This window comes from Saccoglossus kowalevskii, chromosome 11, assembly GCF_978046115.1.
Source record: "Saccoglossus kowalevskii chromosome 11, keSacKowa6.1, whole genome shotgun sequence".
In the NCBI taxonomy this organism is placed as follows: domain Eukaryota; kingdom Metazoa; phylum Hemichordata; class Enteropneusta; family Harrimaniidae; genus Saccoglossus; species Saccoglossus kowalevskii.
The window spans coordinates 33610285-33627237 of NC_140651.1; the positions used below are offsets into that span (position 1 = coordinate 33610285).

Genomic DNA, 16953 nt, shown 5'->3' on the forward strand with positions numbered 1-16953 from the left:
TGGAATTGTACAGTTCTGATGACATCGCCAGTTTAAAATATCTTTCAGTAAAATGCATCTAATTTGTGACTTATGCAAGTAATTAGTTTGTACAAGGTATAATGTTACCACCATCAAATGCTGACATTATCAAATTTTTTACAGGGTAAAGCTGAGCACATAGTGATATCTGGACATGATGGAGGAACTGGGGCTAGTAGTTGGACTGGTATTAAACATGCTGGGTTACCATGGGAACTTGGTATTGCAGAAACACATCAAGTGTTGGTTATGAATGATCTGAGATCTCGTGTTATTTTACAGACAGATGGACAGCTTAGAACAGGCAAGTAAATGAAGCACCTTGCAAACTAAGATGATCATAAAATATAAATTATTTTGTTATGTGTTATTGCCCGAGATAATATATGTGAATAGACTGCATCCAACCATATATTCTCTTCTAGGTCGTGATGTAGTTATTGCCCTAGATAATATATGTGAATAGACTGCATCCAACCATATATTCTCTTCTAGGTCGTGATGTAGTTATTGCCCTAGATAATATATGTGAATAGACTGCATCCAACCATATATTCTCTTCTAGGTCGTGATGTAGTTATTGCCCTAGATAATATATGTGAATAGACTGCATCCAACCATATATTCTCTTCTAGGTCGTGATGTAGTTATTGCCCTAGATAATATATGTGAATAGACTGCATCCAACCATATATTCTCTTCAAGGTCGTGATGTAGTTATTGCCCTAGATAATATATGTGAATAGACTGCATCCAACCATATATTCTCTTCTAGGTCGTGATGTTGTTATTGCTGCGTTACTGGGTGCAGATGAATTTGGATTTTCTACCGCTCCACTCATAACATTGGGTTGTACAATGATGAGAAAATGTCATCTGAATACATGTCCTGTTGGCATAGCAACTCAGGTTAGTGAAAAAGAGTAACTGAATTATAAATTTTCTACTATGCATGCTAAAATCAATTGTTCTGTAACACTCCATTCTGGTTATGTTTTATCATACATTGCACATGTATTCAATATGCAGGTCTCAATAACTTATTCAACTTACCTGTTGACTGAATCCACTGTAGTATCCAACTATCAATTCCAAATGTCAAAAAGTAAAGAATAATAGAAAAATACAGAATGTTTAAATAATTATGTAAATCGCAAGTTTATGAGGTACCCTCTCCCGCCTCATATATACACACTATCAATTATTGAGATTGTGGATGGGTAATGACAAATTAACTGCAGAATGTTAATTTAAAAGATCCTCCTAAATTAAGCAATATTTGTAAACAATATAGTTAGAAGGTGAGTTACATTGTAGATAAGACACTCCAGTACTCTCCAAATGAAATAGATGAGAATGTAAGGCATCATTCAAACATTTTTTATAGTTTCAATTTATTCTGACAATGATAATATTATAATGCAAAATATTATTTTATACTATTGTTGAAATGTCATTGCAGGACCCAGAACTGAGAAAGAAGTTCGAAGGCAAACCGGAACATGTTGTGAATTTTTTCTTCTTGTTGGCGGAAGAAATAAGAGAGATTTTGGCTAAGATGGGATTTAGTAAATTTCAACAACTGATTGGTCATACTGAACTTCTTGAAATGTCAAATGATGTATCAGTTAACAAAGCTAAACTATTGAACTTTGATGCTATATTAACCAATGCAAGCGATCTAAGACCAGAGGTGAATATTGTTGGTGGAAGTCTAGCTCAGAATTATGAAATGGAAAATAGATTGGTAAGTAGTTCATCTCCCAGATGTTGAAACTGCTCAGTATGATGTTGTTTTGTTTGGCAAAAGTAGACATGTTTTGATTTATCAGACATGTTCTCTTGTTGCTATATTTCATAACCACTCGTCATGATCTTATTGCTTGTATGATCTTATTACATGCTTGTAATGTTGTCTCTCTAAAATACATTGTACATGCAGGTGCCAAGATGTTATGAATTACATTTTGTTTTATTGTGTGCATGAATGATAAACATGTTTCTTATGTTGTACAAGATTTTGTAAGCTTTCAAATGTAATGTTGGATGCTTGCTAGAAAGAAAACTGAAATTATAGTGTAATCACGTCACTTATCAATTAATTGGACTTGAGTGAATCAACTGCAATTGATCCTTTGAGCTATTATTGAGCTATCCTTAGCTCAATAATTGTTCAGTACAAGCTAGGGTTATGTACTCTTACTGTACTCTCTTGACTGTGTCCAAGTAAATGGGCCTTGATTACTGTATTCTTTGATTCTTTTGTGGAACCAGGATAACGCTGTAATAGAATCATGTAAAGACATTCTGAGTGGTGTGAAAATTGAACCCATACACATAAATCTGAAGATTAACAATGAAATCAGAACATTTGCTACAACATTAAGCTATTATGTTTCAAAGTGAGTATTCTTGTCTGTACAATATGGCTGCCTTTTGAATCTTTTGCTAAAACTATACAACACCCTAAGCATGAGGGGGACACCTTATTGGCATCATACCCATGTTAGCGTGACACTTTGGTATCCTTGGTTACTCAAGATACTCTTCACTGAACTCCACAAACTACACACACTACCTAATATATAATAGGAAATATTGTTGTGTTATACCTTTTAATACATGTACACTACAAAGAAGCAGGCAGTGTCATAGGATATTTACATAATATGGGTGGTTATTATTCACAGGTCATTTGGTGAAGAAGGACTGCCTGATAAAACTATTAATATCAAGCTAACTGGAACTGCTGGTCAAAGTTTCTGTGCTTTTATGGCTAAAGGTATACATGTTGAATTAGAAGGTGATGCAAATGACTATGTAGGAAAGGTGAATATTTTGTTTGTCTGTCTACTCATTTGTCTACCCATTATTGAGAAGGGTCTCTATTTAGTCACACCTTATAGAGGGAGCAATTGAATAAATAAATAAATAAATAGTTACTATGATATTGCAATGCATATTGATAATTACCTTATTCCTACCCACCTCCCAACACTACACTCTACCATAGATTCTATAGTGGCAAAATTAGAACTGGTGTTAGTGGGTACTGGGACTCCCCAGGTTGCTGATTTTATAGGCACCTAGATATTGAATTCCTTTAAGGTTTAACTATAATACAGCTGTGGAAATTTGTCTATTTTTGTACATGTTATATATAATGTTTTCCTTCATTAGGGCTTGTCGGGTGGTGAAATTGTAGTCTACCCTCCCCATGATTTGCCTGATTCCTTTCAAACCCACAAGAATATTATAGTGGGTAATGTTGTGTTGTACGGTGCTACAAGTGGTAAGGCTTTCTTCAGAGGCTGTGCTGCTGAGAGATTCTGTGTTAGAAATTCGGGTGCAATCGCTGTCGTAGAGGTATGTCAACTATTTTCCAACTCTACTACATAATTTTATTATTGATGTATGCTGCATATAAATACTTGTACACTTTTGAACTATATTTCTCCTATGTAATTTGAAACGTAAAATCACAATGACTTGTTTCAAAATAAGCAGTCATGTTTTAGAAATAAGAGAAGGGTGGACATATCCAATTCAAAACCAAACTTACAATGTTGCCGAAAAAAAGAAGATGTAATAATAAACCCAGCTGGTGAATATACAAAATTAGGAATAGCAATGACTGACATTTTATTAGTATTATATGCATTGTATTTTATTACTAACATTTTACTGCTGTCAACCAATAGAAACTATTTCTGATGATGCTATAAATTTATTGCTGTATTATTGACAGTGATCCTGATATGATACGTTTAGAACATTATGCGATTGTTGTAAATTAAACTTATTTCACCATGTCATGTAGATGCATTAACAATGGAAAATAAATTCTAAAATAAATATTGTTTAATTTTATATGAAACAAAACAGCAGTGTTTATTACATGTTTGTATTGCTACTCAGGGTGTTGGTGACCATGGTTGTGAGTACATGACTGGTGGCAGAGTTGTTATATTAGGAACAACTGGTAGAAACTTTGCTGCTGGCATGTCTGGAGGAATTGCATATGTATTGGATAAGTAAGTCAATATAATTAACTGTAATTACAGGGTGGACATCCAGGCATTTTCACCTGGCAACCATTACTGAAAACAAACAACAAAAACTCTATGAAAACTGTGCTTTGGGATTGTTGTTTAGACTCCCCTGAACAGTGTAACAAGATTACCCTTATATTTTGGTTGCTCAGGATTACTTTGAAGTTGAGTTTGTGCTGTTTTATAGACTTTAGCTGTTTTCACAGACACTTCCACTGGTGTTATGTGTTGTAGCCCCATCTCTGAGAATTTTAGTGTGTGCACTTGGCCTAGCTCGATAAGACCCAAGGCATTAGGTTTGAGTCATCTAACTGTCTCTTTAATAGAACATTCTGCCTTGCCCATAGCACAAAAGACTGAATTTACTACAACTCAACTGATTTGTAATAATCAAGCATATATCAATAGTGCTTTGAATACTGGTGATCATTGTAAGGTATATAGTAAGACAATTATTCTTGTAACTGAAAATACTGGGAAGTATTTTGTTGTCGTCTTTTGTGAGTAGTGAAAAAACCATTCACAAGTTGACACTAAATTGCCATTCTGACAACTGAATAGTAACTGACTTACCTTAAGAGACTATATAAAGGCAACATACATTTCAGACAAGTGAGTCCTGCAAATAATTCTTCATGTGCTTTCTCAATCCACATACATGTACTGATCAGTGACGTAAAATTTGGAACATGTTAAAGTCTGCTAATAAACATTTATGTATGATCTATTTTGATCAGGGAAAAGAAATTTTCACAAATGTGTAACAAAGAATCTATTTCCTTGGAAGCTGTTGTCAAGGATGTAGATGTTAAATTCCTCAAACAGATTTTGGAGGAATTTGTGGAATCGACTGGATCAAATGTTGCCAAGGAGATATTAGATGCATGGCCACAACCACTTGGGAACTTTGTTAAGGTAACTACTTTAATACTCACTTCTGACACCAGCTTTTTGTGTAGAGATGGGATACTGCTGGATTGTATGGGGTGGGATACTACTGGATTGTATGGGGGTGGGATACTGCTGGATTGTATGGGGGTGGGATACTACTGGATTGTATGGGGGTGGGATACTGCTGGATTGTATGGGGTGGGATACTGCTGGATTGTATGGGGTGGGATGCTGCTGGATTATATGGGGTGGGATACTACTGGACTGTAGGGGGTGAGATACTGCTGGACTATGGGATGGGATACTACTGGATTGTATGGGGGTGGGATACTACTGGATTGTATGGGGGTGGGATACTGCTGGATTGTATGGGGGTGGGATGCTGCTGGATTGTATGGGGTGGGATGCAGCTGGATTGTATGGGGTGGGATACTGCTGGATTGTATGGGGTGGGATACTGCTGGATTGTATGGGGGTGGGATGCTGCTGGATTGTATGGGGGTGGGATACTGCTGGATTGTATGGGGTGGGATACTGCTGGATTGTATGGGGTGGGATGCAGCTGGATTGTATGGGGTGGGATACTGCTGGATTGTATGGGGTGGGATACTGCTGGATTGTATGGGGGTGGGATGCTGCTGGATTGTATGGGGGTGGGATACTGCTGGATTGTATGGGGTGGGATACTGCTGGATTGTATGGGGTGGGATACTACTGGACTGTAGGGGGTGGTATACTGCTGGATTGTATGGGGTGGGATACTGCTGGATTGTATGGGGGTGGGATGCTGCTGGATTGTATGGGGTGGGATACTGCTGGATTGTATGGGGGTGGTATACTGCTGGATTGTATGGGGTGGGATACTACTGGACTATAAGGGTGGTATACTGCTGGACTGTATGCGGTGGGATGCTGCTGGATTGTATGGGATGGGATACTACTGGACTGTAGGGGGTGAGATACTGCTGGACTATGGGATGGGATACTACTGGACTGTAGGGGGTGGGATGCTGCTGGATTGTATGGGATGGGATACTGCTGGATTGTAGGGGGTGGGATACTGCTGGATTGTATGGGGGTGGGATACTGCTGGATTGTATGGGGGTGGGATACTGCTGGATTGTATGGGGTGGGATACTACTGGACTGTAGGGGATGAGATGCTGCTGGACTATGCAGTGAGATACTACTGGATTGTACCGGGTAGAATACTGCTGGATTGCACAGGGTGGGATACTGCTGGACTGTGTGGGATGGGATACTGCTGGGCTGTAAGGGATAGGATGCTGCTGGGATGTAAGGGATGGGATACTACTGGACTGTATGGGATGGGATGTGTAAGGGATGGGATGCTGCTGGGATGTGTAAGGGATGGAATGCTGCTGGGATGTAAGGGATGGGATACTACTGGACTGTATGGGATGGGATGTGTAAGGGATGGGATGCTGCTGGGATGTGTAAGGGATGGAATGCTGCTGGGATGTGTAAGGGATGGAATGCTGCTGGGATGTAAGGGATGGGATACTGCTGGGATGTAAGGGATGGGATACTACTGGACTATATGGGATGGGATACTACTGGACTGTATGGGATGGGATGCTGCTGGGATGTAAGGGATGGAATGCTGCTGGGATGTACGGGGTGGAATACTGCTGGACTGTATGGGGTGGAATACTGCTGGACTGTATGGGGTGGAATACTGCTGGACTGTATGGGATGGGATGCTGCTAGGCTGTGTGGGATGGGATGCTGCTGGGATGTAAGGGATGGAATGCTGCTGGGATGTACGGGGTGGAATACTGCTGGACTGTATGGGATGGGATGCTGCTGGGATGTAAGGGATGGAATGCTGCTGGGATGTACGGGGTGGAATGCTGCTGGGATGTACGGGGTGGAATGCTGCTGGGATTACGGGGTGGAATGCTGCTGGGATGTACGGGGTGGAATGCTGCTGGGATGTACGGGGTGGAATGCTGCTGGGATGTACGGGGTGGAATGCTGCTGGGATGTACGGGGTGGAATACTGTTGAACTGTATGGGATTGGATGCTGCTGGATTGTACCATGTAGAATACTGCTGGACTGTATGGCGTGGGATACTGCAAATAGTTTACATGACATGCAGTGTCTTGTCTTACATTATGTTATTTCATGCTACTTCATGTTGTGTTATTAGGTATTTCCACATGAATATCGAGCAGCCTTGAAAAAGCTAAATAAAAAGTTAGTACCAGAGTTGAATTCAGTTATTAAAGTTGAAAAAAGTGTGACCAATGGGCCTAGCATTGTTGATATTGAAGACAGTATTCCAGATGTTGAAAAATCACAGAAGAATCTAGATCGTATACTAGATAAAAAGAAGTGAGTAATACCCTCCCCTCAGAATACAATGCTTGACATGGCTGCATAAATTCTATGTAAAGTTGTAATTTTACAGAGAGGTTAAAGACATATAAAAATATGTTGCAGCCAATGCCTGGCAAGCAAGCACAGCCAAATAGTTTATTGATTTACTAAAAATAGAACTGACCTAACCAAAGAACAATGAAACGTGCGAATTCATACTTGCACCATGCACAATTTGTGTGTCACCGCTGATAAAAATGACCAGAAAACTATTCATATAAAAATATTTTCAGTTCACTGCCAGAAAACGATTGCCTTATCTTTGATTGACATTCCAAAGAAGAGCATAATTTGGTGGCTGGGGGGGGGGGGGTGCCACCTGTTTCACCGTTTTATAGGGTATATTTACTTCTCCATATTCTTCTATATATTTATTTATCTATCGGCCTTTGGCCACTCTTGCTGAACTCTGTCACTAAATCAAAATATTCATTGAGAATTGCCAGTTGCCAAAAGTCTAAGTCATTGTTTAGTGTTATTTGACCAATACTAGCTACACTAAAGTAAGGTGTATCTAATTCTTTTCAGAGGATTTATCAAATATCCCAGAAATAATAATCAGTATCGTAAAGTGGATTCTCGAATAGGAGACTGGAGTGAGATACACAACCATGGAGAAGTCAAGACAAATATTAAAATGCAGGCTGCCAGGTATGTTTCTAACTTTTCAGTGTATGTTGTCGTTATGTTTGTAACTGGTAACTGTTTTGTGTATTTTGTGGTTATGTTTTTAACTGGTGATAATACAAACCTGCTTATTTTGTGTATTTAATGAATTTTTAGGTGTATGGATTGTGGAGTTCCATTTTGTCAGTCTACCAATGGATGTCCACTTGGGAATATTATTCCAAAATGGAATGACTTGGTATTTCAGGATAATTGGAAGGAAGCTCTGGAAAGATTACAACAAACTAACAACTTTCCAGAATTTACTGGTAGAGTGTGTCCAGCACCATGTGAAGTAAGTACAATTCCCAATAGATTCATAAAGATTCACTCGAAATCTAAATTATTAATATCTTCTAGATATGTCATGTGATTGTTCCAATTCAACAATACACGTCTAGTATCATGGGATGTATATTTGAAAGTGAAGCAAACTTTATTCTGAATGATACTGCTGTGATAACAGTTGCTAGAGGAATCAAACGTGTAACCTTCTTGATGTCATAATATGATGTGTGTACAAATTCACCAAATTTGAATTGCATCATAAAACATAACAAGATGTATTTGTCAGTTAGCTGGTTCAACTCAAAAAACGTATAACAGAGCACTTGTGTATAAATTACTGATATATGGTATTGATAACTATGTATAACAGTATTAAGACTATGTGTACTATTACTGCAACCTGTATTTGAATTATTGACATATATAAACTGTTGTGATAATCTTTTAGCAAAGTTCAGGCAAGAAACTTTTTAGATTCACAACAAATTACTGAAAAGTCTCGGATACATAACGTCATTAGACTGACCTGTTTCACGGACTGAATGACAATTTGTGAAGTCAGTACTATATTACTAGTATGCTAACCTCGGTAGTTTGCAGCCACGCTGCATCTACCATAACTACTAACTTCTTGCAGCCAACACTGCATCTACCATAACTACTAACTTCTTGCAGCCACGCTGCATCTACCATAACTACTAACTTCTTGCAGCCACGCTGCATCTACCATAACTACTAACTTCTTGCAGCCAACACTGCATCTACCATAACTACTAACTTCTTGCAGCCACGCTGCATCTACCATAACTACTAACTTCTTGCAGCCACGCTGCATCTACCATAACTACTAACTTCTTGCAGCCACGCTGCATCTACCATAACTACTAACTTCTTGCAGCCACGCTGCATCTACCATAACTACTAACTTCTTGCAGCCACGCTGCATCTACCATAACTACTAACTTCTTGCAGCCACGCTGCATCTACCATAACTACTAACTTCTTGCAGCCACGCTGCATCTACCATAACTACTAACTTCTTGCAGCCAACACTGCATCTACCATAACTACTAACTTCTTGCAGCCACGCTGCATCTACCATAACTACTAACTTCTTGCAGCCAACACTGCATCTACCATAACTACTAACTTCTTGCAGCCACGCTGCATCTACCATAACTACTAACTTCTTGCAGCCACGCTGCATCTACCATAACTACTAACTTCTTGCAGCCACGCTGCATCTACCATAACTACTAACTTCTTGCAGCCAACACTGCATCTACCATAACTACTAACTTCTTGCAGCCAACACTGCATCTACCATAACTACTAACTTCTTGCAGCCACGCTGCATCTACCATAACTACTAACTTCTTGCAGCCACGCTGCATCTACCATAACTACTAACTTCTTGCAGCCACGCTGCATCTACCATAACTACTAACTTCTTGCAGCCACGCTGCATCTACCATAACTACTAACTTCTTGCAGCCACGCTGCATCTACCATAACTACTAACTTCTTGCAGCCACGCTGCATCTACCATAACTACTAACTTCTTGCAGCCACGCTGCATCTACCATAACTACTAACTTCTTGCAGCCACGCTGCATCTACCATAACTACTAACTTCTTGCAGCCACGCTGCATCTACCATAACTACTAACTTCTTGCAGCCACGCTGCATCTACCATAACTACTAACTTCTTGCAGCCACGCTGCATCTACCATAACTACTAACTTCTTGCAGCCACGCTGCATCTACCATAACTACTAACTTCTTGCAGCCACGCTGCATCTACCATAACTACTAACTTCTTGCAGCCACGCTGCATCTACCATAACTACTAACTTCTTGCAGCCACGCTGCATCTACCATAACTACTAACTTCTTGCAGCCACGCTGCATCTACCATAACTACTAACTTCTTGCAGCCACGCTGCATCTACCATAACTACTAACTTCTTGCAGCCAACACTGCTTTCGCTGCCTATACCTCAAATTGTAGTCACGCTGCAATCTCTCAATACACTATAGCCTCCGCAGCTGAAGTTTCATTACTAACACAAATCTTTGAGTTGTGTATTATTTCTTGCGTTCACATGGTGGGGGCTCATGACATGTCCATCCTGGTATATATCTTGTAAGCCAATGGATTACGTTGTGTGCCTCCCTGTTTTGCCTAAGTAATAAACTATTCATGTACTATTTGTATTTGTGTCATAAAAATGCTATTAGAAGCACATGTCAAATGTTTTTACATTTATAATTACAGGGTGCCTGTGTGTTGTCTATTAATGAACCAGCTGTGGCCATTAAAAACATTGAATGTACAATAATTGACCATGCATTCAGTGAGGGTTGGATCAAAGCAATCATACCACAACATAGAACTGGTAAAAAGGTGTCTGTAGTTGGGAGTGGTCCGAGTGGTTTGGCAGCCGCAGCGCAGTTAAATAAAGCTGGTCATGACGTAACTGTATATGAAAGAAAAGATCGGATTGGTGGGTTGTTGAGATATGGTATACCTACCATGAAACTAAGTAAACAGGTAATTTCTCTTGACACTGGAAGGTATACGTGTGGTACACTATAGTTAATTGTTTGTTAAAGCATTATTCATTATGTGCAATTGTTGTTTTAATCTGACAGGTTGTGGACAGAAGAGTTGCATTGATGAAGGAGGAAGGAATCAAGTTTGTAACAAATTGTGAAATTGGAAAAGACATGTCACCTCATTCATTATTGAATGAAAGTGATGCAATTATCTTGTGTCTCGGCTCAACATTACCGAGAAATCTCCCCATACCAGGTATGTATAATATTGCTGTATCAAGGACTTGTTCAACTATGCCACAAAATCTCTCAAGAAGTATAATATTGGTGTAGCACTAAATGCTCTCTTAGTAGATCAAATTATTCTTCCTTTTACATTGGAGGTTTTTGGAGAATAGTGTGCTTAAGCTTTTAGTAACATTGGTGTGTATCAAAAAAAAGGAAAATTGTTTTGTTGCCCTCAGCGACAGGCCGATCGAAAAATATTAAATATTGGGTCGCGTTTTTTTTTTTTTTTTTTTTTTTTTTTTTTTTTTTTTTTTTTTTTTAATAGACCCAAATATTGAAAACTCACCATTTTAAGCAGTAAAAATGTATTTCCTCTAAATATTAACAATCCCGTCTCAGGTTGATGTGTATTTAAATATAAAAGACTGAAAGAAACACTTTGATTTTTGTGTTTAATATCTAGCATGCGTTTGATTGATTCCCATATACCTCTGCTATTTACGATACCCTTAGTTTTCACGAGTTTAAAAAAAAAAAAATCCAACCGACTGACTCAATTTTCCGACTTGAGGGCAACATAAGTTTTGTTTTGTTTTTCGCCTTACACAGACCACTATACACTACTCCTAGTAATTAGTGAGTTATATGTAGTAACATAGGTGTATATCTTCAGGACATAACTTGGAGGGTATTCACTTTGCTATGGAATTCTTAGAAGGATGGCAGAAGAACCAGATGGGCAATAATAATGTGTATCTGGATGCTAAAGATAAAGACGTCATTGTTATTGGGGGTGGTGATACTGGATGTGACTGCATTGGAACATCACTGAGAATGGTAAGTTATTACATACTGGTAGCTGTATACATATAAATTATCAAATTCTAAGACGTTTTGATGATTTTACTATAACAGGATTAGCTCTCTGTGTATCGCTGTGATGCAGGTGTAATTTTTTTTGAAAACTGGAGCCAGCTAATGTGTTTCTCATTGTATATTATAGGGTGCTAAAAGTATAACAACCTTTGAAATCTTAGATGAGCCTCCTGTAGGGAGAGCTGAGAACAATCCATGGCCAACATGGCCACGTATATTCCGTGTTGACTATGGACATGAAGAATCCAAATTGAAGTTTGGAGAAGATCCCAGACATTTCTGTATACTCAGTGAGGTAAGTCCTTTGGTTGTTGATTTGTTTTACCTTGTTGGTGCTTTGTACCTGATAGATTATGTCAAAATAATATTCTGACTTAACATATATTCACAGACGTACAGGGCACAAGTTTAACCAAGTCTTTGTAGCCAATGTTGACATTAATGGCGATTAAATATAGGAAATAAAAATGATGTTTTAAAGCTAATCGTTTTTCCACTCTGACATTAATTTAGGCTTTGTTAGTAATAATTTATCTCAGGATATAGAGACACTGGACATTTGCATGCTAATTAGTTTTCAAACGCAGTTCTAAAAATTTGTAAACTTGTGTGTTTGTGCATCCCCATCTATTTCTCATCAGACATGACTGGAGTGATCATATTCAAAGCACACATACATCATGCTTCTTGGGGTACACGTCTATTTGTTTCATGCTCTGATGTGAGATGGTGAATGGTAACCTTTTTGTTTTATTAAAATGCTGTTTCAAACCATATCACTGACATGCCCTGACCATACAAACCTCATACGTGCATGACTTTTACAATTCAGAATGAAAACCTGACTCGTGGCGTAAATCTAAAAAATCAATATTATTATAAAGTACTCATCTGCTATTTGTTGTGCAAAAATAATTTCAAAATATGAACTGTAAAAAATATACCTACCCATAGTGTAAATTGAAGGTTACGATGATCGTAAACCATCATGGCAGCCTTGTTTGTTAACTCTAACAAAAGTATCTACCCAGAATGCAGTATTTCAGTTCTCTCAACTTAGTGTTATGATTAAACGCCCTCAACGGTAGTTAGACTGCAGTCTGTGAATAAGGTAGGCCGAGAGATTACCAGCCATGATAGAAAGCAAGTTGACATTTTTGACATTAAGTTTTCCTGGCCTTACGTGAAGCCTGCAACAATTTTCTGATTTCATCAATGTTTCAGTCATTAGTACTTTCATAAAAAGTTTTATTTTCAACATTGGAATCAGCATTTCTTTAAACGATTTTTGTTCTCAAGATATCAGTCGTGGTGTGATCGATAAAAGTAGCATACAAACTGTTTGAATTTGTGATGTTTTACCGATTCCAATAAACCAGCTACAATGGAAAAGCACGTTAAAAATTTGTTTAAACGATTTCATTCACGATTTATTTTCAACATTACCAACCCAAATAAACTTAGCATGTTTTTGACTTCTGTTGGTTATTCTTCATGGCCTAAAAGAACAGCAAGCACAAGTCTCAATACCTGTATAAATAAAAAACCAACAGGGGCAGAAGGTGTAGAAATCAATCATGGCAGTAATGATTTTTAGCAAGGCAATTTCTCAGAGCAGCCATACAGTTTGTATCCAGGGGAGAACATTGTACATGTTTCACATAAGTTCTAATTCAAAATGGCGGATTAATAAATGCTAATTCTTTATTTGTTTGCAGCAATTTTTGGATGATGGGAATGGTCACGTAAAAGGCATTAAGGCACAGAGAATCAAGTGGACTAAAGGAGTTGGAGGAAGATTTGAAATGAAGAAAATTGAGGGAACTGAGAGAATCTTCCCTGCTGACATGGTGTTGATTGCTATGGGATTTTTAGGACCAGAAAACAGTATTATAAATGAACTCAAGTTAAACCAGGACCCTAGGTCTAATATACAGACACCAGAAGGCACATACTTGAGTAGTATGAATAAAGTCTTTGCTGCAGGAGGTATGTGGATATCAGAATTTACACAGAATCTCATGGATTCTTTATGTGCAATCATTTATGTGAAATATAACCAGTGGTTATTATAAATACTCAGATTTAAGCATAAGGTGAACAGGGCCAATATTTGACTCAATTTGAGTGCTATGTACATCTTGTGGTTGTGTGAAATCAAACCAGTTTTAAAACATTTGAATATAGTTTACTTCAATTTTTTGTTATTTTATTTTCCAGATTGTAGGCGTGGACAATCTTTGGTGGTACATGCCATTAACGAGGGACGCCAAGCAGCACGTCAAGTAGATTTGTTTTTGATGGGAGAGACTTCATTGGCTGGACCTGGTGGTGTCATCTAAAGAAAACAATATTCAGCTGATCAGATTTCATTGGTTGATAGAACCATTTGATTGTCCACAATCTGTTCTGATTGGTTGGTGTCTTATTTACATATTGAGAGAGGCTGAGCTGTGTAGTCAGTTACCACATTGTTTACCATATACATTATTAAATGTAAAACACCAGTATTTCCCTGTGGTCTGTCTAGACAGATTAAGAATGCTTATCCTTATCCTCATTCCAAAAGCATTTTTGAGTAATTTTCTTGTGAATAGTTGCTCATACTGCTTTGATGTTACATATTACCATGGCAACAATATACGTCTTTGGCCATCATGATTGTTCTTTGGATGGATATACATATAATGTGTGTATGTGTTTTGGTTTAATTACCTTGAGTACTGGTCTAAGTATGAAGTACATGTATGTTGTTGTTTCTACTCTTAACACATACTGCAAGTATAATAATAATTCAATACAATGATTCAAGAAAACACTGATGTCTTAACGCATATGACAAGCAAGTTGCTTACTCCCTCTATGCATTCAGTTGAATACTTCCATAACAAGAAGTCAATCCATAATAGCCTGTGAGAAGTCTCAAGAGTTGTGTCAAAAATGGACAAAAAGTACATTTCATTGATATGTAATCATATCATTTTTTTTAATTGTATATTTCAAAGTTGATATTCTTTTATTTTTATTATTTTACATATTTGTTTACTTTTATGATAACATATCCATCGTACATTAATAATCTTTTCACCACCAGTTCCCTCTTTTCATTACAAATTTACAAAAGATTTGGACAAAAATTGCCAAATTTTTTTATAGTAAAAACTGAAAATTGACTCAAATTTTGTCTGTTGGCTCCACAATTAGGATTCATTTCCAGAAATATTGAATATTAGCAAAAAAAGTATATACAAATTTGGTTGAGAAAGTCTGGTAGTGAAAATGTTGATGTTGTGCAGTGATATGTGAAGGAGATTCATGATATATCACACAATTTTAGGGACAGTAGTCATATCCGATTACTGTAGTGCCCTTGCATATCCAGTATTTGTTTGTATTACATATTTTGTTGAATAAACCAATAACTTTGTTCTTTCTTTCTTCAGACCATGGCATTCTGTGATGTTATTGGTCAGATCATTTGACATACATGTGTAAATCATGTGGAAAGGAGTCTTCACATATCACTATGGTTACTGATGTGTCTATGGCACTCTGTGGTGCTATTGACATACATGTATCACACTGTTGATTATACTAATATCTTATTGAACACATGAAGGAAACTGCCAAAATATCATTTTTATTATTTCTTGATCTTTTTACTTTTTTATTCTTGTAGTAGTTCTGTTTCTTAAATCTTAATAGCAAATAAGTTGAAAGAAGATGTGTCTTAGTTAAATCACAGCTAGGTTTAAATGTAATAATCTCATTTTGACACTTCATCAGTGTAATGATCATTCCTATGTTTTATAATGTAATGTACTGTAATATTATATTTCTTTCTGTACATCAGGAATACTGACAATATTTAAAGAACGTCTTTCTCTAATCATCTATTAAATATTACCTACGCAACTCAACATAATTTAATACCATGATGTCAAAATTATTATTTTCTGTTTTTTTAGCTGACATATATTATTAAAAGAATTTTGAGCATTTATTATAATTATATAAGTTTAAAATCATGACAAAAATATTCTTACATTTGATGACTGCATTTATTACTTGAATGTGATGAAGAAACTTCTTGAATAATATGTTCCAAAACTACATTATAGTTTAAACCGACTTTCAAATTAAGATATTAAGACGAACATTGCTATATATGCTCATTAGGACTCCAGATGTAGACCAAGAATTTCAAAAATCAGGTTATATTTACTTTATTTAAGATAACAATCACTGAGCTAAAAAGTTAACATGACTGTATTAGACTGTAGTACAATCATTGTATACTATAATTGTATAGTCAGTAGTTTGATATATATTTTAGAATATTCATGTATATAATAATGTGTTTACAACTCACTGCCATATAATCCATTAATGACAGCAATATATAGGTGTCCATATGGTGATAGGTTTTAGTGAAGAACAGATAAAATGAAATATCAATGCAATAAAGAGTATCAAATGTGCTATTGTACGTAAGCTGTGGTCATAATTGTGTTCGTAATCCATATATTGGCTACATGATTATTGTATGGATGCAATGGTAATAATTGTGTTGGTGGTCCATACATTGGCTATATTATTGTATGGATGTAATGGTCTTAATTGTGTTGGTAGTCCATATACTGGCTATATGATTATTGTATGAATGCAGTGGTCATAATTGTGTTGGTAGTCCATATATTGGCTATATGATTATTGTATGGATGTATTGGTCATAATTGTGTTGGTAGTCCATATATTGGCTATATGATTATTGCATGGATGTAATGGTCATAATTGTGTTGGTGGTCCATATATTGGCTATATGATCATTGTATGGATGTATTGGTCATAATTGTGTTGGGAGTCCATATATTGGCTATATGATTATTGTATGGATGTATTGGTCATAATTGTGTTGGTAGTTCATATATTGGCTATATGATTATTGTATGGATGTAATGGTCATA

General features: G+C 37.0%; 1 protein-coding gene across 1 annotated transcript in view; it reads left to right on the forward strand.

Moving 5' to 3' along the window:
• Positions 1–16475, forward strand: part of LOC100371963 (uncharacterized) — a 63666-nt gene extending 47191 nt beyond the window's left edge. The window contains exons 22-38 of the mRNA XM_085505131.1: positions 145–325; positions 797–930; positions 1484–1768; positions 2296–2423; positions 2712–2850; positions 3202–3387; positions 3940–4055; positions 4811–4988; positions 7139–7323; positions 7897–8019; positions 8152–8329; positions 10602–10877; positions 10979–11138; positions 11784–11947; positions 12114–12281; positions 13705–13975; positions 14207–16475. Coding sequence (XP_085361257.1) covers positions 145–325; positions 797–930; positions 1484–1768; positions 2296–2423; positions 2712–2850; positions 3202–3387; positions 3940–4055; positions 4811–4988; positions 7139–7323; positions 7897–8019; positions 8152–8329; positions 10602–10877; positions 10979–11138; positions 11784–11947; positions 12114–12281; positions 13705–13975; positions 14207–14328 — 2994 coding nt within the window. The 3' untranslated portion in view covers positions 14329–16475. The remainder of the gene's footprint in view (positions 1–144; positions 326–796; positions 931–1483; positions 1769–2295; positions 2424–2711; positions 2851–3201; positions 3388–3939; positions 4056–4810; positions 4989–7138; positions 7324–7896; positions 8020–8151; positions 8330–10601; positions 10878–10978; positions 11139–11783; positions 11948–12113; positions 12282–13704; positions 13976–14206) is intronic.
• Positions 16476–16953: the final 478 nt, after the last annotated feature.